Below are 23012 nucleotides of genomic sequence, written 5' to 3' on the forward strand. Positions count from 1 at the left end.
CCCCCACCCCCCTCCTCCCCTCTCTCCCTCTTCTCTGGACGCCTGCCTGACATACCAGACCTTGTTCGTTAGCGCATATTTTTACCCACCGTTACTAAATTAGGAAGCCAGAGGGAGCAAATGTAGTGTGGCTGCCAAGGCAGAAGAAGAAGGGTCTGATCAGGCCTGGGTTTGCTGAGGGCCCATGCCAACCCTACCAGCTTCATTAAGAGCCACTTGGGTTTCAGAAATAGAAGCCCAACAGGGACCTGGGCCAAACAGAGCCCTGAACGGCCAGCCAAAAACTCACGGGACAAACAAACAAATAAACGGGTTGTCTCATGGCCTGCCAGAATCAACCGGCAGCAGCCATCCCAAGGAGCCATAAGAAGTTATCTTAGGCAGTCTTGCACACAAAATGTGCCCTGCCCTGAGTTTAAAAGTGGTGACAGTACACATACTGCCAGCCCGATACAGAATAAATTAACCTAGAAAGCTGTCTCCGGAGACCAATTTCTCAAAGCAGCCACAGAGACGTTACTTCTTGTTTATTTGGCATGGATTTTGGGCACTGATGTAAGAAAGGATATTTTCACAAGGAAATGTACATTTCCTCTTCTCGCTATTGGCATATAGTATTCATGTGTAAGATGTGAACACAGGTGTTCCTTATCTGTGTTCTGTTTGCTTTTTTTAACTTGAAAAGCCTTGCAGCTCTTCATCTCCATATACACTTACAATTCAGATTTTCTTGATTACTACAAAATTGTAGGCTATATAAATGGATACACATTGTGCGTCACTGAAACAGAATGTAAACTCTTTTTTGGAAAATAAATAAGTAAATAGAGGGGAAAGCCTGTTTTTGTAGAATATTTAATCAGTTTTATTTCCAGTAGATTTGGATAGAAGACAGAGCCTGTGAGAAAATATCATTTTTCATATCTGACAGTGTAATTTCAGAGGATAACAAACAATTAGAAAACACTGTAGAAAAATGTGTTGTTTTTTACATTAAAATTTGGGGTTAAAAACCATAGAGAAACATCTTTCAGGTTCATTGTTTACCGTTTCATCTGAGTGGCACCTCTCAACCTGTGTACCACAGTGACTTCAGTCCATTTAACAGCCTCCCATTAAAACTAATGAGCTATTAGCAGCTGACTTTGAACAACTTTAAGGTCACTGTTACCACTCCCATATTTTAACCAATAAGGATACAGAGAAAGTATGGGCCCAGTTTCTTTACAGAATTGGTTTTGACTGACAGTGCTGCATGTTTTTCTTCTTTTGATGATGCTTTTGATTTTATAGCCCATGCAGATAAAATTCTCACATAACATCAAATACACATCACTTTTTAACCTTTTTTCAGACTGTTGGTATGAGGCGCACAAATAATCATAGGTAGCATCTTCAGAGGCCTGTGAAAACTATAAATGAAATAGATGGTCTGATAAATGCTGAGGATGCAGTTTGGATTTTACTGAAAAAAGAGGAATGGCCCTGGGGTTTACATATTGCCAATTGAACACTTTGAAGTGTGCATACCCTGAAGAGAGGCCAAAGAGAGGCCATCACTTCTTAAAAGAGCACAATAACATCATAATTCTCCCTTGAGTACAACTGAAAAACCAACAGCATACATGGGCGTATTACTCTTGTGTTACTATACTGACACCTTGTGGTAGTAGCAGAATATCACAATTATTATGTTTCAAACGTTAAAAATTTTCACATAAACTGCACATTAAGAACACTTAACGTGATGGTTTTAAGTTTCTATATTTTGTGCCAGTTCACATGAAGTGATAAACAAACCACGAAAAAGGTATACTAACAGTATTCACAAGCCAGATTTAAACCCACAACTTAAAAGTCACCTCAAGGAAAGCCACAAGGATATAATTTGTCTTTTTTAACTACAACTACCACTATTGCTACTACTACTATTACTGATAATAATAATAATCATTTAATTTATTTATTTATTGTTGCATATTCTTTTAATTTTAGTAATAAAGTGAGTATTAAGAACTGTAGTAGCGGTATATGGTCAGGTTTGGCATGGTTCAGCCATTACCCTGTAAGAACAAATGTCATCATTCACAATGGAAAATAATATCTTGGACTCATGAAGTAGTGAACCAGTGTATAGGAGTTACCCTGTTACTAAAATGACCAGATTAATTTGCTGGAGCCTTAGGGCAATATGGGCTGCGTTCATCCCTATCCCTGTGCAATGTGAACAGTTAATCTATGCTGATATACTGCCTGGTTCCAAGTTTGCTGTGTACTGATTTGGTGTGACACAAATAAAACATAAGCACAAAAGTGAAAAAAAAAAAAGATCCCAAAACTAGATTTTAATACACAGGCCCTCTTTAAGACAGGACCTCAAGGTCACACAATAAAGCAAGGGCTGCTTTCAGGCCCATATAATGTCATTTGTAGTGCTTTTTGCTGCATATTTCCAAAAAAAGTTCAGGTTGAGGCACTCAACATCCACACAAGTGCACTCAATTCCTCTGACTAATTAGACCTCTAGTCTGGTTGAAGTTGGGCGGAGCTATGCTGGAAATTACGTGATGTCACCAAACTAATAACATTGACAAGGGTGTTCGTTTTTTGTTGTTGCTTTTTTGAGTGAACTAATAATAATGATAACAGTGTTAAAATAATGATGACGGTGTAAATTGTTCCACCTCAACAGTTGCAACAAAGTTTAAGTATGGAGCTGTCAATCAAGCTTGTCTGCACAAGTCCATACAGAAGCGGTTTAATCAGGCAACACACGATTAATGAGAACAAACCAGTTGACACAGAGTTTACGCGGACCCTGAGGCCAAAGTACTGCTAAAGCAGTTGGCAGCTTTAGCAATCCAGCCTTGATGACCAAACAGAAAATGTGATGTATTGGCAGCATACTTTAATTCAATCACCGACTGTACAGAAGCCTAAAACAACGCACAGGAATTCACAGATAGACATTAAAAAGGAAAATATGAAAATCACAAAATCACAAATTTTCTATTTGAACACTAACATTATAGCCTAGTGTATCTATAGCTACCTAAAACGGGAGGCGTATTTTTCAGCGTTTGTCGATTTGTTTGTCTGTTTTATTAGAAAAAAAACAAACTGTAAAATCCATGCAAGCCTTCTGGTTCTTGAATGCGCCCCGCCTCCGTCTGTATACCTTCAGGAACAGCTTTTCCAGCGTTGGATAACTTTGTGCACTTCCTTCATGGCAGCTCACAACAGAGCCTGGCCTGATGACGCTATAGCTTCTGTCAGCGTCATGCTTTTAGAATTGAATTTCAGGCATTACATCGTATCACAAAGGGTAGTGTTGTTTTGAGAGCAAACGTTAAATGCTCCGAAGGAAACATTAAAATGGAGTAGCAGCGGTTGGTCGCGTTAGCTACAGTAGCACGCGCAGTGTATCCACGGTAACACGTAAGGAACACAGACTGCTGGTTATAGATCTGTGTTAACGGTTAAATCTCATACTTTCCCCACTGGTGGTTTCTAAAATGGATAATGACAACACTATGTCAAAAATACGACCCAAATCATCCGATTCTGCTGAGTCGTAAGTGATTTCTACTTAAACACTTGCGTTTTTACCGTAAATAAAAGTTCATCACCTTTTTAACTGGCTTGAGCTACCTAACGTTAATGTCAAGTACGATTTAGCTAAGTCATGTTTGTTGAGTTTTAAGTAGCGTTAGATACTAGTTCCACAAGTGTTTTCCTCAAATGTTAGCTATATCTCAATAAAAAATGATTAAGATACCTTGTTTGACCAAACTTGTAGGTCTCCTGAAAGCATCAACAGGGGCGTGGATGCGTCTCCTTCTTGTGACTCAGGTGTGGTCAGTCCCTCGCAAATAGGATATGCTAAGAAGGAATTTATTATGATCCATCCAGAAGAAAAGCTCAGACACTTTGAGAGCAGAGGTCAAGACCATGAAGACAACCAAGAAGTGGGTACAGTATAGTGGCAAATTTATATTACATTCATTGTTGGTATTTTGCAGTCAATTGTGCACAGATGTACTGTTCTTTCACAATTTGTTCTGCAGGATTGATGCATACAGTCTGCATAAAGCTATATAAGCTATACAGTATGCACACCCATGGCTGCAACTAATAAGTTTCGCTAGAAATTATATTTTGTTCATAAAGTGTCAGAAAATAGTGGGAAAATGTCAGGCACAGTCTAAACTGAAAGATATTCAGTTTGCAATGATATAAAGAGAAAAATAGAAAATTTGAAATCTGGGTGGACGGATTGCTATTTTTGCTTGATATTGACTTAAATGATAAGTCAAATTGTTGTCCATTAATTTTCTGTTGGTCAACTAATCAATTATAGATTAATAATTTCAGCTGTACACACCTTACAATAGAGGGGAAAAATCTTTGGATTAAACAGTTAGAAAGTAAGGTTGACCCCTATGCAAGTCCCTAAGCATGATTGGAAGTTTCTAAAGGGTGTGTTTTTTATAAGAGGGGGTGATACTTTTTCTAATCTGGGCTCAGGGTTGGCTGTGGTTCAGGAGGCAGAGTGGGTCATCCACTAATCAGGAGGTTGACGGTGGTTCGATCCCTGGCATGTCCAGTCTGCATGTTGAAGTGTCCTTGGGCGAGATACTGAGCCCCAAATTGCTCCCGATGGCTTCGCCATTGGTGTGTGAGTGTTTGTGTGAATGAGTGAGCATAGAAACATTGTGGGGAGCTTTAGATAGGAAGCACTGTAATGCTCCTAATGAGCAGGTTGGCACCTTGCATGTCAGCCTCTGCTTTTAGTGTATGAATGTGTGGGTAAATGTAATGTAAAGCTCTTTGAGTGGTCAATAAGACTAGAAAGGCACTATATAAATGCAGTCCATTAACCATTTAAGATTTAACACAATCATTATTGATGTGGTTTTTGATGCATGACATATCGGGCTATTAAGTAATACTGACAGACATTTATCCATTCAGTTTGATGCTTGCATCCAGGACCTGGTACGTTGTGTGGCACTGACGAGGCTGGTATATGGGGATGGTCACCTGAAACTAGCCCAGGCCCATGCCAGACTGGCTAAAGCATATTTCCAGTTTAAAGGTAAATTCAAAAAGACTGAGTACATTGTAAATTACCATTTAAGACTGATACGCAAAGCATATGGCATTTTTTGACTGATGCAGCTACAATTCAAGCATCTACTGTTTTACCACTTATGGCAGTTGCTTCACCTTGTGTTCAAAAACTAAAATGTAAAAGTTTTGAATGTAAGACAACTTTTCAAGACTCACACATGCTTCAACTCAATGTGATCGATCCATGTAGCTGCTGTATGTGCTGTATAGTGATTTAGCTACTTCAATGACTAGTTATTTTCATGTGGTGTTATTTTTTTTCCCTGTTTATTTCAAACTCAACGATTGCTCTTTGTTTCTTCAGGCTGGGGACTGCAGGCCCAGGAGCACTCATTGCTGGCTAGAGAGCTGCTGCCTTTCTGCTCCTCCATCTCTCCTTGCAGAGGTGAAAAACTAGAGGTTCTCACATGTCTCCTGAGCATACACCTTACACAGGGAGGTGCTGCACTGCTTACTGCCAAATATCCTTGCCATGATATGTTTGACAGTAAAGGTGTGGGATTGAATTAATAAGATTAACTCAGAAAACAGGCTAGATGTAGAATGTTGCATTTTGCAGCCATAGACAATGTCCTTGACTCTTTTCAACTCTTGAGGAAGCAGAATCCTCTTATCTGGAGGCAAAACAAATTATTGAGGAGCTTCATCAACACGGAGGAATCAGTGAGGAAGACAAGATAAAGGCTGAGCTGCAAATCTCCACTGGTCTATCAAGGTACAGTAGTGAAACATATTTTTTTGGCGAACAGCAAATCTGTAGTCAAAGTAGTAAATTCACCAAGTGGTTAGTAATATAGTAGATTAGAGCCTTTGAGGGCTTGATTTTTAGCAGTACTCTTTGCTTATCAGGTGATATGCTCTATTTATTTCCTGTGACACACATAGTATCATGTTCAAGCTGAGTTAAATGATCTGGGGCCATCCCACGTTAAATGGTAAGAGGTCACATCTGTTCAGTTGGGTTTCAGAGTTTAGCTTAAGAGCATTTTACATTAACATCAATTGTTACAACTAAATAATATTAACATTATTACATATTGCACAACATGGTAACTGAGTCTAATTTGAGAAACATAACCTTTGAGTTTAGATTTATGTTTGACCACAAGATGGCGATATATTCCTACACATTCCTGTTCTCTTGGAAACAACGCCATATATTAAATCAGGGTTTTCCCCTGTGTTATTGTGCAGTCCACTCAGCAGTGAGCATGGGTGATTTGTAGTAATCCTTACAGACCTGCTGGGTGGGGTTTCTGCATGTCAACCCATCCAGTCATTGCACAAGCAGAGGCACAGATGGGAGAGAAGCATGGCTGCTCTTTAAAAATATTTCTTCCTTTTCTCCACATGCTTTCTGCCTAAATTTTTTTGGCTACCTCCTTAATTACTATCCTCCCTCACGTCACTCTTCACAGTGTGGGTCACTGCTTGAGATAAAGCAAAGCCTTTTTTCTTTCTCTCATCCACAGAAGAAATGTCGGTCACTTTATTTACTTTACCCCCTCTACATTTACACATTATTGATTTGTTTAACCATTTCAAAATATGCATTTGTAACCTAATGGTGATATTGACAACAAAGGTCCCAAGGGTAGTATTACATGCTCAAGAAAAGATTAAAGAATTAGAGGATCATGGTGGGGGCACCAAGCACAGACATTAAGTGCAAGACAGGCTGATAACCTTTTACCGGAACTGTGGCCTGGCAATATAAAAAAATAGCAGCCACTTGTCATAGCTTAGATCACTGTGGGAGAATTTAGAATCTCAATCAGGAACTGGAGTATAGTCTTACCTCGGTTGAGATCACCTCACTAATGTGTTTATGTTTATTTTTATACTGTTGTTGTTCTATGTGAAAGGAAAAGTTAATATTGAATATATTTGGACTAACTGAATAGGTAATGCTCACACATATTGTGTACATGTGGGTATAGTTTAAATCCATAAGTGCAAATATTATCTATGCTTTGTTGAATTGTGAAACACATTAAAAGTCAAAATACAAGCTTGTCTCCATCAAAACATTTGACAACCTCACAATGTGAGACAATACATACAGTTAGAATTGAGATCAGTTCTTTAAAATATGTTGGGGTTTTTTTTAGTTTTAGAAGGGGAAAAAAATCATCCTTATAAATCATTATGTAAGGGAAGTCAGTAGTGGGATGACAGTGTTTTAACATGGGACTCCATCCTAAAGTTATGCTTTAGTTTAATATTTCTAATCTCAGCCTGTAATTCGGAAGCTTTGTTTTAAAAAATCCTGTTGCGAGTTAAAGACAAGCAATACTGCAGCATTGAAACGAGCCTTATCAGCAGCTGAGGTGAGCTACACTAAAAGGAATTCATAGATGATGCCATCTTGGTCTGTTTCAGAGAGTCAGAGTTTGTTGACATGATATGCGTAATTGAAAAAATGTGCAGACTCTGGCTGGTGTGTAAGCTTGCTAAATCTCTTTTGTTAGGTGATGACTAAGAATTTGGCATGCGTCTAAAGCTCTGTCAGTCAACACTGTTGTGATGGAGGGGAATGTTCCCACCAAAGCCTGGAACAATAAAGTAAGCTCAGCCCTCCTATAGATCCTGGTCCAAACATTCTGCTTCAGTTTCAGGTTCACACTCAAGGTGTGCGCTTGTGATCAGCCAAATGAGATATTTCTTTCAAGGATGCAAAAGCTTTATTGCTAGGTTTAGATTTGTGTTGTGTGTGTGCTCAGATGACGTGTTTATCGTTGCCTATTCATAACTGTTGTCATAAATCTACACTTAAGTTTACAGATTTCATCGAATTAAAGATTTTCACCATGTATTCATCAACTCAATCTAGTTGATTAATAAACCCACAGTAATTTCTTCCATATTTTCTCCACCCTTACATAATTTCCTTGTTCATGCATCACATTAATTGAACTGCACTCCCTGTAAACCAACTTAATGCAACTAATCTCCAGAGTTTGTGCTGTTGAGATAATCAGTGGCCTTACTCCCCTCTCCTTAGTTTTTACACAGGCTATTTACTGGGTTCATAGATCTAAATACACAGACTGACTGCTCAAAATACCAGTAGTATTCTGATGATCAGGATCCACGGATTGCTGGTTTTCTTTCCAAAAAGGTAGTTAAGATGGCTGGAATAAAACCAGCAGGGCTTTTGTTTTAGATGACTATGATGCCTGGACAGGTGGTTTAGTATTCCTGTGCATATTCTAGATTATACCAAATTTTATCTCACTCCACCTGAGGCACACAATAATAAGCTCACTCTTGAGTGTTATTCAGTCAGTTCAAAGCACCACACAGATTTCTTGGAGCAGGCTGCTGTGTTTTTGTCCTCCTGCTTTCACTTTGGCTTGGCCTTTCTGGACCATTTTCCAAGTGAAAGCTCAGAGCAAACTTACATCAACCATGTTCTGGAAACATTTACAAAAGAGGGCTGTGAGGCTTGCTTGGCAACACTTCTACAAATCCTTAATTATAATAATTCCTGGCCCTGTGGACTGTTAGTAGATTTCAGTGGGATGTGGCATATTACCGCTTTGCCAGGAAGTGCGTAAGGATGCAGAGTGAATGAGAGGATAGAGGGGCATTGTGTCTGTCTGTCGATGCAAGCAGAATGGCAGAACTCAAGGCATGCTGGAATGTAGCTCAGCTAAAGCCATTGCTGCTGCCCTAAAAGGATCTGAAGTGCCTGCCCTACGAACACTTATGGGTGGGACACTCCATTATTATCCTTTGAGGCATGTTAGGATAATCTGGGATTCATGGGAAAATTCAAAGAAATGAGCCTTCATAATGTTTTTGTAACCTGTGCTGCTGGCATTTAGCCACTGAGCCATGAATACCCAAATTCATGTGGTCCAGGGATGCAAGCATGACATACCACTGACAGCTTAGACTTTTGGTTCCCAGAGAGGCTGCCTGTGCTAAAATTACTGTATGTACTCATGATACTGGAAGGCACCTTGGATAAAACCTTAAATCAAATATCATGCTATAACAGATTGACTGCAGCATTCACTCCATAAATAAATAAATTATCAGTCATCCAAAAAACCACATACAACTATAGTCTGAACAGTGCGGATGTGGGAAGACTGATTTGTGAAAGGGGTTTCCTATACTGCTGTGTGGTAGTAATGTTAGCTAGAGATGGTACAGTAGTGCCCTCTGAGACAGGCTGCCTCCTTGACTGGAGAGCTGAATTAAATTTAGAGTCCATTAGATGGTTTGAAGCTGTTCGCAGAATTGCCTGATGGATCCAATGTCCTTGCAGTGGATAATGCAGCCATGGTCTCTCGTCCTCTCTCTCAATTTCCCTTTACCATCCAACTGCTCTGTAGTAGCTCAAGCAACTCAAAGCAGTATGACAGGAAGCATTAGGCAGGTATAAGGGACAAATTAAAGGAAATACCAACCTAATGTGCCTTAGAAAGGTATTAGGCCACCACAAGCCTCTAGAATAGCTTCAGTGCTCGTTGTCTACAAGTGTCTGGAGCTTAAATGGATGGATAAACACCACTGTTTAAAAAGATATACCATCATTTGAAGAGGGCAGTGGAGAGTGCTGTCCAACACATCCATCTAAAATCTATCAGAGGTGTTCAGCTGAGTTAAGATCTGGTGACTGTGAAGTCCACAGCATGTTATTCACAGCATTTACAAAACCATTCAGTGACCTCTTGTGCCCTGTATGGAAGCAGGTGCTTCCATACAGGGCTATGCGTTTCCACACATTCATGTTTTTCCTTTAATTGTTACCCGTTTGTCGAATTTGTTGACATAGATGAAGAATTCTGAGCTACCCGTGTTTTATCGATGACGATGCCTAGATCTCCAGCTTTGCTCGGGTGGTTTCCACTGAACCTCCAAGGGCATCCGCTAATTTAGACGCCCTGGAATTAGAGTTTGAAAATACTTCAGGGGTTATTTGTCTGACTCTGAGTGGTTCTAGTTAAAATGCAAAGGTTAGGAGCAGTGTAACCTTCAGTCCCAGAGGAGACAGACTGTTGAAAGGATGCAACCAAAAACAGATAAAAGGGCAATGTGCAGGCTTTCCTCATTATAGAGTGCACTCCAACTGCAGCCATCAGCCAAAGCATTCACCACTCTGCAGGGACTGGGTTTGGCTAGAGACCAAGGAAATTACTTCAGTAATATAAAACAGGCTTATAGTAATGAATTAACAGACATAAAGGTATATACTTTATACAGCCAATAATTTAAATAAAGAGTGCTACTAGACAAAATGTGTGAAAAATTGTTTTTAAAATTTTATTTTGTATTCATGTCTTTATCAGGATGTGCAGGTTTAACAGACATTTTCAAGGTCTATTCACGTTTCCCTGTTTTTTACATTCTGTTGTGAAGAGTTGGTTCAACATATTACAAGAAAAATGTAATTCCAATACTCATTTGTATTATTTTTGAATACTCTGATATTGTGTCAATCCCCTGAATGGAAATCAAAGTGCAGGGCAAACTACAGAACATACACTGCAGCTGCAGCTGTAAAATGCTTTCAAATACAGGGACCCAGACAAATTACTTGAAGGGTAAGCTTTATAATCCTTACTCTACCCTGCTGCCTGTGTGGTGGGCTATACTGGTCACCGTCTTTATGTTTGTCTTTCCATTTCTGACAGTCTGCCTATTTGTGTGCTATTTTTGTTCTATAGGGTCCATAAGAAACAGAACAGGCTAGAAGAAGCCTTAAGCCAGTGTGAGAAGTCGTTGCAACTGCTTAAGGATTGTGGTAAGCCTGAAAAGACCACTTCTGTCTATAGGGACATGGCCGCCATTGAACAGGACAGGGATCATTTGGACAGAGCCATAGAGCATCTCTCCAAGGCAAGGGGACTATCATTTACAAAGACATCATACACAACACTCAAGTACAACATACACAATCACACTAGGGCTGCTTTAGACAGTGCCAAGTTGTGTTGTCAGCTACACCTCCTACACCTATTTGTTGATATGTGATCTGTCTTATTTCACCGGGTTGTTTCTGCTAGGCTCATGCCATTGCTATGAGTCACTGCCCAGAGGGGCTAGAGAGGGCTCAGATCTCCCACAGCCTGGCCCTCATCCTTTCTGCTGCTGCAGAGCCCCACCACAATGGTGAGTCTATTCACAAACATATGTCGGGCCTGAGCGATAGGCACAAGGGGTTAATTAAGATTTGAATCTCCCACTGTCTTCCTATATGTCAAATTCTTTAACATGGTGTTATGGAAACCAGACTTACAATAGCTGTATTGAAGACATGTCTAAGTTGAGCCATATCACTATGATTCATCCATGTCAGCAATCATAAAGAAAATGTATGATTCGCAGTATTTATGTAAAACGTAACATCTGGAAAGAAAAAATTGAAGGGTTCATGTAGAAAAATATTGATAAGTTTATATTGTATGTTTTCAGAATCAGTTACTCACTCAATCATTACCATAAATTAAGTTAACATGCATCATTTGTGTGTTTTCCCCATGCTGGTGTAGACTCTGCAGGTCGCTACTTTGAGCAGAGTCTAAATTCATACAAGATATCTGTAGGTCTGCTGGATCCAGCCTTTCTCACTGCCCAGGATGATTTCTGTCGATTCCTCCTCCTCAATGGACAGCAAGAGGTTACGCCACACACACACACACACACACAGTGATTTTCTCCAGGCACAGTTTATCAACACATTTAAGTATCAACACATTTTCTGTTCCGAGAGCAGCACCATGGAAACATTTCCTCATTTCCTTTGTGATTGTCAAGGGATTGATTCCACCTGCTACATGGGTTGTGGCTCTGTCTGCTGATGATTTTCACCTATTTTTAATGCAGAGATGTGTGGAAATCCAGAGAGCATCTCTAATTTCAAAGAGATCTACATTCGGTGATTTGAGTGCCGAGGTAGCGGACACCCTTCAGCTGGTAGGAAGTGTGGAGATGAGTGAGGGCAGGATGAAGCAGGCCCACAGGACCATGACAAAGGTAATCACAAATTACAGACCACTTAGTGGTATTTTTTTGTCCTGGTTACAATCTATAAATACATATTAGAAATGCTGGACAGAGTAGTAGTTACTGTTGTCGGACATGACATTTTCCCTGCCAAATATTTGGGAGGGTTTTATTAAAGGCCAAGAGTCAGGGGGTGTGACCACCAATACCAGTCAAAGGTTGAGAGGCTTGTTTAAAATATATACACAAAGAGTCCCTGTAATATTGAGATGAGCTATTTTCACCATCCTCTCTAAAGGCTCAGCGCTATCAGAGTCGCATGCTAATCTTGGAAGGGTGCAGTGTGCAGAGCTGTCCTCCCTGGTGTAAAATATCACACAGAGTGACTTTGTGTTTCCTTAGTCTGGCTGGAGCCTGACAGATGGGCAACACAACTTTGGAAAGAGAATGTTTGCTAACTGTTGTCAATTAAAGGGACACTGACCCCAATTAGTTCTGTACGCCATTATGTCCTTTGAAACAGAAATGACATTCATGTGTCTTTCAGCACATATGCACTGAATAAACAGCAGCATTTAGTGGATTTAATCATGTTCCATCTCAACAGCTTTTAGTGCTTTACTTTATTCCTTATGTAATGAGTATTATTTGTTTCTCATAAGTGACTGCATATGTGTGCCCTATGAGCTCAGTTCTACCGACCACCAAACATAACTAAGTTACACAAGTAAAGGGGGATTTCTTCATACTAGTAAGGACATGCCTGAAAGTAAAGGAGCCTGGTTGCTATGTTGCTGTGTTATTGCATCCAAGTGCGGAGAGGGTCTAAGTATGACAGAGTGAATCAAGTCTCACTCTCTCTTCTCCACGTTCGACTACTAACCTTTCTGAAGTACCCTGACATAGAGCAGATATGCCAGGACTTTTTTTCCCCGCTGTCATCATGACACCATCTGCACAATGATTGAGCAACTTTCCAAAGCAAAGCTAGTTCATACAGTATATACTACATAAGGTCTACCAAAAAAAAAACATAGAGAACAATGGCACACACACAAACACACACTTGACATTTCCACCTTCCTCTGTTGTGCTGCTGAGAAAAAAAGGCCTTCCATTACATCAACCTTAGCAACAGTGAAAACATCCAAGAGGCCAGATGGATCTGTTCCAGAGTGTTTTACTTGTCCTGGTGAAGCAGGAAACTTTTAGCTACTTTTTTCCCTGCTTTAACAAAAATCTCCTCACATCTTGTTATTTATGATGATTGCAAAAATGGCAAGCAGGTTTTTATCCTGTCTGTTGCGTCACTGTGTGTGTGTTGTGTAATCGTACATGTCTTTCTAGTTAAAAAGACTTCTCTGGATTTTGGAAAATTGTGTTGTATTTTCATAGCTAAGCAGTCATTGCTCATTCATGTCATTTGATTTCAGCACACTAAATGTAGAGTGGAAAGTGATATAAGCTGTATCTTTGATTTCTTGGGTTTACTACCTCAGATTCCTGTCTTACTGCTTTAGAGCCCTGAAAATAAATCTAGGAGATCCCCCTTGTTGACTCAACTCTTCGAGTGTTCAGCACAGGTGTTATCTCAACCTTGGTCTGCTACAGTGGTTATTTTGGGATGTTTAGTACATTCACATGTTGCTAGGAAGTGTTTATTCCCCTCTGAGTATGAGTTGCACCTCTCATCTTCCAATGACCACTCACTCTGCCGTTATTAATTTTTCTTTATTTTTAATTTTAGTGCCTGGAGATCCAGAATTTACTGTATGGCCCTCAGCACAAGAAGACAAAAGCCACACAAAAAGCTGTAGACATGTTGGCCCGGTAAATATGCAGAACATTATTATATTTGTCACTAATTAAAGTACCTTTAGACTATATTAAGACCAAGACATTTGATTCACCTGGTGATAAATTGCCAATCAACAGGTTTTATTAAATAGTTTGGTGAATTTAGAGGACAAATTGATTTGGAAGAACAGACATAAGAATACAGTCCCTGTTTCAGTGATGTAACCATGTACTGTATGTTTTGCAGGGCACCAGAGGTGGCTGAGAGTCTGCAGAGGCAAGGTAGAAGGAAGACAAAACCTCACACGTTTTCAGTTCTACCATCCGGTAGCAAAGAGGGAAGCATATCTGACTCTTAAACTGTTCTTCTCTTGTTTATGTCACAAGAATAATCCTGATGGTTTGGACCAAGAGCTAGTGATATTCACTTCCTCAAGAAATTTGTCTGTCTTTTGTCAATATTATACAGGCAACTCCCTCTGCTCAAAATTAGCTTGAATTGCTCTAATCATGTCCTCTGGAAGTACATGATTTTGTGTCATTTTGTACATTAGGTGAAATATTTTGGTTTTAAAGAAATACTCACACTCACAAAACATACCCACAGTAGTTTTTAATGATGTTAACATATGAAACAATTTCCAAGGAACCTTAATCATCAAAAGCCATATTGTTATTTGTTCAATGTAAATTATTATGTCAATAAAAGCAATAATGTTGGGCTGTCCAGGGTGAACACTCAGTCATTAAACATCTTTATTCATCAGTAGATTTTCTGTATGCTGATGTATATTATTATGTTTATGCTATGTAATGACATATACAGTAGTATCCAGATTGCACTGTGTACATACTGTACATGTTAAAAAAAAACCTAACAGAGAATTTCCTTATTCAGCCACAATTTAAGTACACTGATGTGACTGATGTGAAACTTTTTTTTTCTTGTATTACTGCAGTTTACAGACCAGAAAATCTATGAGAATGTGTTGTATCTGGGCACTTAAAGGTAAAACATTGTTTTCATATAGGTTTAATTTTGTAGATTGACAATAAACATATTAATAGTCAACTTAAAAGCCATGACATTCACACTCACAATTTTTCAACATGATGGTGCCAAAAAAGCAATTTGAGTAGACTTTGCTCAGTAGTTAGTGTAAGTGTAAATTGTACAGCCATGCAAAACATGTCACCACACTGTAATAGTATTGGACCATTTCTGCTTCTGGAGCTAGTACACAACACAACAAACCCTGGTGAACACTCGGTGCCACTAAGCTGATGATCCAAAAATAGTCATGGTCATGAAAACACTCTTGTGTCAGAGCAAAGGTGAATCCTTCAAGCCAACACTGTGATAAACCAATGTGTACAAACAAACAACGTTCAGACAAGACTTACATCAAACCCAGATGTCATTGTATCTTCTTTAATAACCCTATCGCTGCATTCTTTTTCATTCATAAAGGTTCTACTACCTTCTTTTCTTTCTTCCGTCTTACCACTTGCCTTTAAAATTGACATTTTCCTGTGGAATTTAAAATGGTATTTTGAATTTCCAACTCCTTAAGCATGTGTTCAAGTCACAATATTTACTGTTGGGTGAATAAAAACACATGGTATTGACATACCATGTAAAGATATAGATTTTATAGAAAAATGTAACATCGTGTAACAAAATTGTAATTATATATTGGGCAGTTATTTTTTTCCAATTGTCAAAACTGTATAATGTGTACTTAGTTGTGAGTAAGGGTAAATCCTAAATACCTAAATATTTATTCTACATGACAGACACTTTTAAGTGCCACATTTACTTGCACTCTACCTTGATTTCAGTGTTCAAAAACCTGCAGTATTTGTTAAGACAAATTACTATCTTTTTCTCCACTTCCCCAGCATACATGTGTATACTTTCTTCCACTATAAGCTTACCTATATTCTGTGTGCATTAGTGTCAACTGGTTAACATAACCTGCTGTTTTCCAGCATAGAGTATATACTATCATCATTCCATTTTGTAGCAGTCCCCAAGTGAAAAAAAAAATTAAAGCTCCAACCTGCAAATACTGCACACAGCACATCATAACTTCCAACTGTCACATGTTGCTCTGCATTAGATGTAGACTACAGAAGATTAGTCTTTTGGTTAACTCTGGCATATTTTCAGAAATGTAAGCAATATGCATTGTCCCTTTAAAATAAATGAATAAACTAAACTAATTACATATTAGAAAAGGCCATGATCTGATGGTCAGGGTGATGGGGTGCTGTGAACTGCAGAACAGGATGTTTAAGCTGTACAGCACAGGTTAGTACAAAAATAGAGAAATCTAGAGAACATAAACAAGTTCAAAGATACTGCAAACTATAAAAAGGTTAACCCACACCAGCACTACACTCCAACAGTATATAGACTACCATTAAAAAATTGCTATAATATATAGATATTACAATCCTTACTCAAGCTAGCCCTTATTAGTTGGCATTGTGTATCTTTGACTATGTAGCACTGCCTCAATTAATATTATAAAATATGTAATAATCTAGTATGCTTACTTGATTAATTGAATTTTGTTTGAATTAACAGATGCAGTTAGGGGCACAAAATATTGGGTGACATACTGTACAGTAGGTACAATAAAAGCTGCACATCAATTGTGTATATAATGTTTTACTGCAAAAATGAAAGCATTACAGTGTCTGCAACCAGCATTAATGCCATATGTGGTGGATTGCTGCATCAAAACAACCTCTACATGTGCACTGAGTGACGCATTGGCAAATATTGAGTGTGAAAATATTTTTCACTGAAAACTTTTTTAATCATCTGTAGGGCTTTCAAGGTAAACTGTCGCAACTCTTTTCTCATGAGAAACCTTCACCGGGGTCTCCAAGATTTGAGACTGCAGATCTTGCTCTGAGGTTGCCTCAGCATGGCTACCATGCACATCCATCTGGAAGGTGAAGGACTTCTCTGATGGCCCCAGTTTGATATGTTTCTCAGTTATTTCAAGTGCAGACTCTCCTTCATTAGTGAAGCCTTCAAACTCTTCTCCATACGCAACATCCTCTTCTTTGGTGACTCTGAAGCTGTACCCGCCTCCTGCCCCATCTTGGAAGGCTTTCTCAATGTTAGAAGACTTTAGAGCTGCCATGATCTGCTCTTCAGATAGATCATCACCTGTGTCTAGAAGCCCAGATTCCTCTAGTGTTTGCGAGACATTCAGCTCTGCAACAATGGTCATGGTTCCATTGTCACTTGACTGTTGCACTTTTTTGACATCGACAGTCAAATTCTCTGGACTTTCATTGCTCACTTTTCTGAGGTAAGCCAACTCCTCTCTCAGTGGACCTGACACTGAGTCTTCTAACTTCTCTAAAGCTCCCTTCAGCTGCTCTTTAGGCTCCAATGCATCCTCTCTTAGGAACTCAAGCACTGACTCCTGCACTATAGGGGAGACACGAACCTCTTCTTCAATGATGCACTCTGGAAAACTCTCTTTGACAAAGGCGTGATCACCTGACATGAACTTGAATTCGTCACTTTCCTCAACAATCACACTTTTTGATGGAAGACTTTCATCTCGATAATACCTCTCATCTGACAGGTCATCTAAAACGCCATAATGGCCATATGAGGTGATGCCAACACCTTCCTCGGGTTCAGAAAGGTTCTCATCTGGTGTGGAGACAAAGTACTCATGAGGCTCTTGGTCATGTGAGAAATATGGAGATTCACTCTCCCTAGAGATCTCTTGAACTTGAACAGATCCACCCTTGGAATGGACTGTGTCCGTCGTGAAGGTTTTCATGGCATCAACATCACTCTGAACTTGAGCGACATGAGGGACATTTTCTAGCTCCTCAATTTGGAAATATGTTGAGGAGGGCTCATAAAAACTAGATCTGGACTTCTGCTCAACCTCATGCTCCTCATCACTGAGAGACTCAACTGGTTCCTCAATAATTTCCACGTTGACAGACCTATTTTGCAGGCTCTCACCTCCCTGCAGGCCACTCAGCAGGTTCTTGATCATGCTTCCTGTTGTTGTGTCCTTGATGTCCTCCAGTGACACCTTCTTCACCCCTTGGCCCAGTAGCTCATCCAGGGCAGAGTCCTCTGAAATATCCAGCTCCTCCTCCACCTTGGACTCCAGCACAATCTGTGTCTTAGTTGAACCATCCTCCTGCTCAGTTTTCTCCACATGATAGATTACCTTTGAGTCTCCTGATGAGCAAACTTTAGCTTCCAAACCAGCTGGTTTTATCACTTTCTCAATGAGCTCCTCAACAGACACTGAGTCTAATACCTTTTTCTCGCCTGGGCCTATCGTAGACTCTGTTTTCCCTTCATCTTTAAACTCACTGTCACAAACATCTCCTTTTTCTTTTTCATCTGGCACTTTCTTTTTCCTTTCAGTCTCGGTTTTCATGTTCAGGCTCATCATTGGTGGCGACACCACTCTCACTGATGTGGTCTCAGCAGTAGAGGACTTAATGGGGCCTATTTGATTCTCTACCTGAAAGACCTGTTTGATTTGCACAGTTTTCTCCTCTGTTGTTGTTTTCTGCGCCTTTTGACCAATTTGTTTTTCACTGTGGACCATTGGTTTATCTTTGGTAGCAGTGGGCGCAGGGGCAGAAGCAGCAGCCCGAGCTTTGGTAAATGAGATCATGTCCCTTCTGGATGCGGGACTCTGATGCTGAGCTCTGGCTGTGAGTGAAATAGGGATGACCCTTGAGGGACTAATGGACCCAGAGTGAGGCACAGGAGATCTCCTCAGGTTTGGAATCGGCGCTGTGTACCTGGCATCCACATGTTGTCTGATTGAGGTGGATGCTCTTGGAGTGTATGGTTGGGCAGGCATCTTGATATCTGAGGCAGAGAATTATCATTTCTTGATAATTTATACTTATGTTTGATTAAGAAAAAACACCCTCAGTGATGGAGATAAATACTTCAAACTATTCTTACAATGAACTCTTGGGATCAACATGCAACAAGAACAATAACACTTTTCATTACAGTACCTATTATTCTTTCTCTTTGATGTTGATTCACCCTCCTGTGAGCATCTTGCAGACCTACTCTCTCACCTTCCAGGAGAGCCCTAAACAAACAAGAAAAAAGACAAAATACTTTTTCAATACAAGCGCAAAAAAGTAATTGTAAATTATGTGGTTATCTCCCCTTTCGACAATAATTATTTTCCCATGTATGTAAAAAATTACCAAAAATAAATACCTTACAAGACGCTCCACATCATTCAGCTCTGCCATCTCAACCCTCTCAAACTAAACGCAACAGGCTTACAAGACGGTATGAACCCAGGACCTGGCCATGTAGGGTAATAATCATCAAGAACATAACAGGCCACTGTCATCTAACAAATTCCTTGTAGTAATTTGCTTAAACAGCTCACCTTTCCTTGGCCGTGATTCAACAAACAAACAACAGCAAACCAAAGTCCCTCAAAAAGAACAACCTCTCCGGAGAGTGCTTTCAAGAAGACTGACCTAAAAATAACAGCTTCATAGTGGGGCTGTCCATACTTCCGTAGGAATCCAAAAGCAAAAGCTGACTCATGACATATACAAAAACACATGCCACTGCCACATCTCGGAGAAAGCATTCTGTCTATTCCAAAAATTCAAAACAAACCAGACGTGCCTGATAACTGCATATAAACTTAAAATATAAGTATATGTTTATTAACTGATTCATAAATGACATTTCTTTTCAATAAAAATAGTCTGTTAGTATGTGAGCATGTGTGATCTAGCTGTGGTAGGAGCATGAAGACTAGACATGCCATGCTATAACAGGATATGAAATGCCAAATGTAATTTGTCTCTCTTCCTGTACGGTTAAAATAAACCCCAGAGAAAGTTTAATGAACCCTATTAAAAATCTATGTATAGTATTTATAAGTAAATAGGAGCAACTAATTTCCAGCATATCGAACTGAAGAAAGAGGGTTTAGATGAGAGCACTTAGTGGCAAACAAGGAACGGAAGCAAGCAGCTGATCTCTTCTAATGTTTTTGATGAAATCAATCAAGCTAAGAGTAAATGTAGGGAGTGGGGGTTTGTTTGGACAAGCAAATTATTGTTAAAATTTTGTAAATATCACTGAAAAAGAATTTTTTAGCCAGCCAAAAAGCTTTTATCACTCATACTTCACAATGTATTTTCATCATTATCATAAAAAAAAACATAACCCCATTTTTTCATCACGTGGTTCATCACCAGTTTGGTCATTAAAGACAGTTTGGGAGGTTCATACTTCTTGAACCAGTTACCACAACCAGTTCTTAAAATAGTTAAAACACATTCTATGACCATAAACTGCAGCGTCCCCAGTCTCGCCCACATTTCCTGTTATCTCTCTAGGGTCAACTATCTAGTAAAGGCATAATTCCCAAAAATGAATTAGGGAAAACTACTTTCACAAGGAGTTTAGAACTGGCGTCTTTTTCTGAGACATGATTAAAACATTTCATTTGACTAAAAGACTGATAAAATAAATATGATCACCTGTAGGCAGCCACCTCCATGCTCAAATCCATCTTGACCTGAAGAAGGTGCTGATGTTCTTTCATCTTTTCTGCCATAGTGTTAGACATCATGTTCCTCTCATGCTCCAGCTGCTCAATAATCATCTGAAGGAAAAAGACAAGAAGTTTTCATTTTTCACATAGTGTAATTTCACAAGTCTGCGGTCTCTCCATTAGGTACAGTATTGCATTTTTTTTGTTCATCCCTGCAATTAAATGAAAATTATGTAATCATTCAGCTCCCTTGTTCAACATTTTATTTTACTGCAGCCTTCAGTGTTAACTTGGTAAATCTGTGCTGTTTCTGTTAGATCCTTTAAGTCCCCACCACTTATTCTCGTTTAAATCTAATTTAGAAAGAAAGATAGTCATCTGTATGAACATTCTTTTTAAAATCAAGTCTGATCCCACTAACAGACTGCACTAATCATTTGCAGTGACTGCTCTCATGATCGTGCATAAGCCTTTTCCATAAGAATTATATCTGACATCTCACAACAGATGTCATGCGCAATTCTAAATTGTAATGCGGTGAACCTGTGATAAATGTGTCTTTGTTACAATATTGAAAGCAATCCTTCAGTATTTGAGCAGTGTTGTCACTGAAAGCTGGCTGACCTGCTTTTGGCTCCATCTTAAGGAGGCTAATAAGGATTTGTCAGTCTGACAGCTAATTGGTTTAAGTGGCTGGTGTAATCTAGCAGCCATGAAGTACTGGGGAGGTAAAACGCCATTTAGCTACTCAGGCTATCCAATCCTTTTATATGCAGGTCAAATGTTGCACGCAAGATCCATACTTTTGACAGTTATGGGAACACAAACTTGACAGGCACCACTTTGTTATTATGGAGGAGTGTTACATTAACTTTAGATCCAACATCTATTGCATGTTTTATTGTAATGGCACTGCCTGGGACAGGCCGGAGCCAGATTGGGGCAAGTTACAGGATGTCACACATCATATATATTCTTGTTAGAAAATAATCATTTCTGCATAGATTTTGGTGATATGTTCATTATTTAGGCTTCAAGGATTAGATTGATCCATAAATCATTTGTACAGCAGACACTGACAGCTGCTGCAGCTGCATCAGTGCCTTTAAGGACAGTGGGTGTGGCACAGCGAGGGAGTAGCCTCTCTCCTCTCCCAAGCCTCAGCGGGGTAAAGGGGGATCTATTCTGTTTAATACAGTTTTGTGTTTTCTAATTTCTTGTAGGCTAGTTGAAACAAATCCCCTGATCCCTGGTTTCAACTCAGTCTGTCTGAAAATATATATCTTATAAATAAGATATAAATCTTTCCTCAGTAACAACAGACTTCTCCTTACCTGATATTCACTGAAGTCCACACGGAATTTTTCCTGCATATGCATCAGTTGCTCTTCGAGATGCATCTGAACCTTGCCTTGGTTTTCCGCTTCTGTGCGTAATTTGTCCAACTCTGATGCGTACAGCATCTTCTCCCTCTGGAGATCACTCAGCCTCGCCTGGTCCGCTTTAATCGACTGCTCCATTTCTTCCACTTTCTGCTGGTACATTTCAAAGGTTTCAATCCAACCTTCGGACAGTCCTCGGGCATATTCTTCCACCTCTTCCAAGGAGGCCGCCGGAGGCCCGCAATAAGTTTGCGTGATGATTGGTACCACCCGGGACTCCACCTGACGATGTAAATGGTCCATTTGTTGCCTGTGCGCATCTTCTAAGCATTTATACTCTTTTTCTAGTTGAAATAAACGCTGCTGGAGTTCACTGTTGGTCTTGTGAGCGTGGTGAAGCTCCGACTCGCAGCCTTTTAGTTCGCCACTGACTTCCCTGCACACCTCAGTCTGCTCGCAGCACATAGACTGGATCATCTGCAACTCGCGCCATAGCTTCTCCCTTTCCATCTCAGCCTGGGACTTTTCAAACGACATCTGCCCCACCATTCTCCTCAGATCCCGAAGCTCAGCCTTGTACTTCGGTTCCCATTCCGCCGTCTTCACATGTCTGAGTTTATTTATTTCGGCTATGAGATGCGCATTTTCCTGCTCCAGCTGCTTGGTTCTGGAGAGATACTGGGCAAGTCTGCTGTTGAGCTCCTTTAGTTGATGTTTTTCGTTCTCAAATGTTCTCTTGAAAGGCAACATTGTGGCATGTAATAAGAAAGAGAGAGTTTAAAAATTGTCCCGTCTGTATGACTCAGGTCCCGTTGTGATATGCGTGTGCGTCTGTGGGCACAACTGTGATGTAATTTGCGATCAGTGCCCTTTGACAAGTGCAGGAGGAGGGCGGGTCCTGCTTCAGAGGAGCGTCCCAAACGCGTCCGTGTCCCTGGCAGATGTTATGCTGCTTTTAAGTACTGTACGACATGTAAAAACTCAGTAATGACCAAAAATGTGGTAAACGTAACTGTGAAAGTTAGCAAACGTAAAAACATAGTATGTTGTGCAGTGTTATAAAATTAAAAGACGGTGGGGGGAAAACTAACTACACAATCTACTCTAGCCTAATTATAAAACTTAAGTTATGTATATATTATTAAAAATTCATATGAATATTTTGTTTATTTCCTTTTGAATT

At 39.7% G+C, this 23012-nt stretch overlaps 2 protein-coding genes across 3 annotated transcripts; one reads left to right on the top strand and one right to left on the bottom strand.

Moving 5' to 3' along the window:
• Positions 1-3152: 3152 nt before the first annotated feature.
• Positions 3153-14617, top strand: ttc23 (tetratricopeptide repeat domain 23). Of its 2 annotated transcripts, none has more exons than XM_042412163.1 (12): positions 3153-3574; positions 3800-3968; positions 4993-5098; positions 5438-5594; positions 5723-5848; positions 10815-10986; positions 11154-11259; positions 11640-11767; positions 11974-12123; positions 13841-13923; positions 14138-14292; positions 14448-14617. In XM_042412163.1, exons 1-11 carry the CDS (start codon positions 3516-3518, stop codon positions 14247-14249), a joined length of 1368 nt encoding a protein of 455 aa, XP_042268097.1. In that variant the 5' UTR covers positions 3153-3515; the 3' UTR covers positions 14250-14292; positions 14448-14617. The 2 variants fall into 2 exon arrangements, with proteins under 2 accessions (XP_042268097.1, XP_042268096.1); XM_042412162.1 differs by having other exon boundaries at positions 3154-3574; positions 4975-5098.
• synm (synemin, intermediate filament protein) lies at positions 14489-22692 on the bottom strand. The gene is made up of 4 exons (XM_042412161.1): positions 21782-22692; positions 20434-20558; positions 18928-19007; positions 14489-18772 (listed from the first exon to the last, which is right to left on the bottom strand). The coding sequence occupies exons 1-4, from the start codon at positions 22577-22579 to the stop codon at positions 16716-16718; spliced, it is 3060 nt and encodes a 1019-aa protein (XP_042268095.1). The 5' UTR covers positions 22580-22692; the 3' UTR covers positions 14489-16715.
• Between the last annotated feature and the right edge of the window lie 320 nt (positions 22693-23012).

The sequence above is a fragment of the Thunnus maccoyii genome, chromosome 5, assembly GCF_910596095.1.
Source record: "Thunnus maccoyii chromosome 5, fThuMac1.1, whole genome shotgun sequence".
Classification (NCBI taxonomy): domain Eukaryota; kingdom Metazoa; phylum Chordata; class Actinopteri; order Scombriformes; family Scombridae; genus Thunnus; species Thunnus maccoyii.

Bases quoted from the DNA above. Each gene is read 5' to 3' on its own strand.
- ttc23 (XM_042412162.1), top strand. From the start codon at position 3,516: ATGGATAATGACAACACTATGTCAAAAATACGACCCAAATCATCCGAT. The intron at 3,575-3,799 runs GTAAGTGATTTC...CCAAACTTGTAG, and splicing joins TCATCCGATTCTGCTGAGTC to GTCTCCTGAAAGCATCAACA. The intron at 5,595-5,722 runs ATATCCTTGCCA...ACTCTTTTCAAC, and splicing joins GCTGCACTGCTTACTGCCAA to TCTTGAGGAAGCAGAATCCT.
- synm (XM_042412161.1), bottom strand. From the start codon at position 22,579: ATGTTGCCTTTCAAGAGAACATTTGAGAACGAAAAACATCAACTAAAG. The intron at 20,559-21,781 runs GTAAGGAGAAGT...TTTTTCCTTCAG, and splicing joins TGGACTTCAGTGAATATCAG to ATGATTATTGAGCAGCTGGA. The intron at 18,773-18,927 runs GTACTGTAATGA...TCTCTGCCTCAG, and splicing joins TCAAAGAGAAAGAATAATAG to ATATCAAGATGCCTGCCCAA.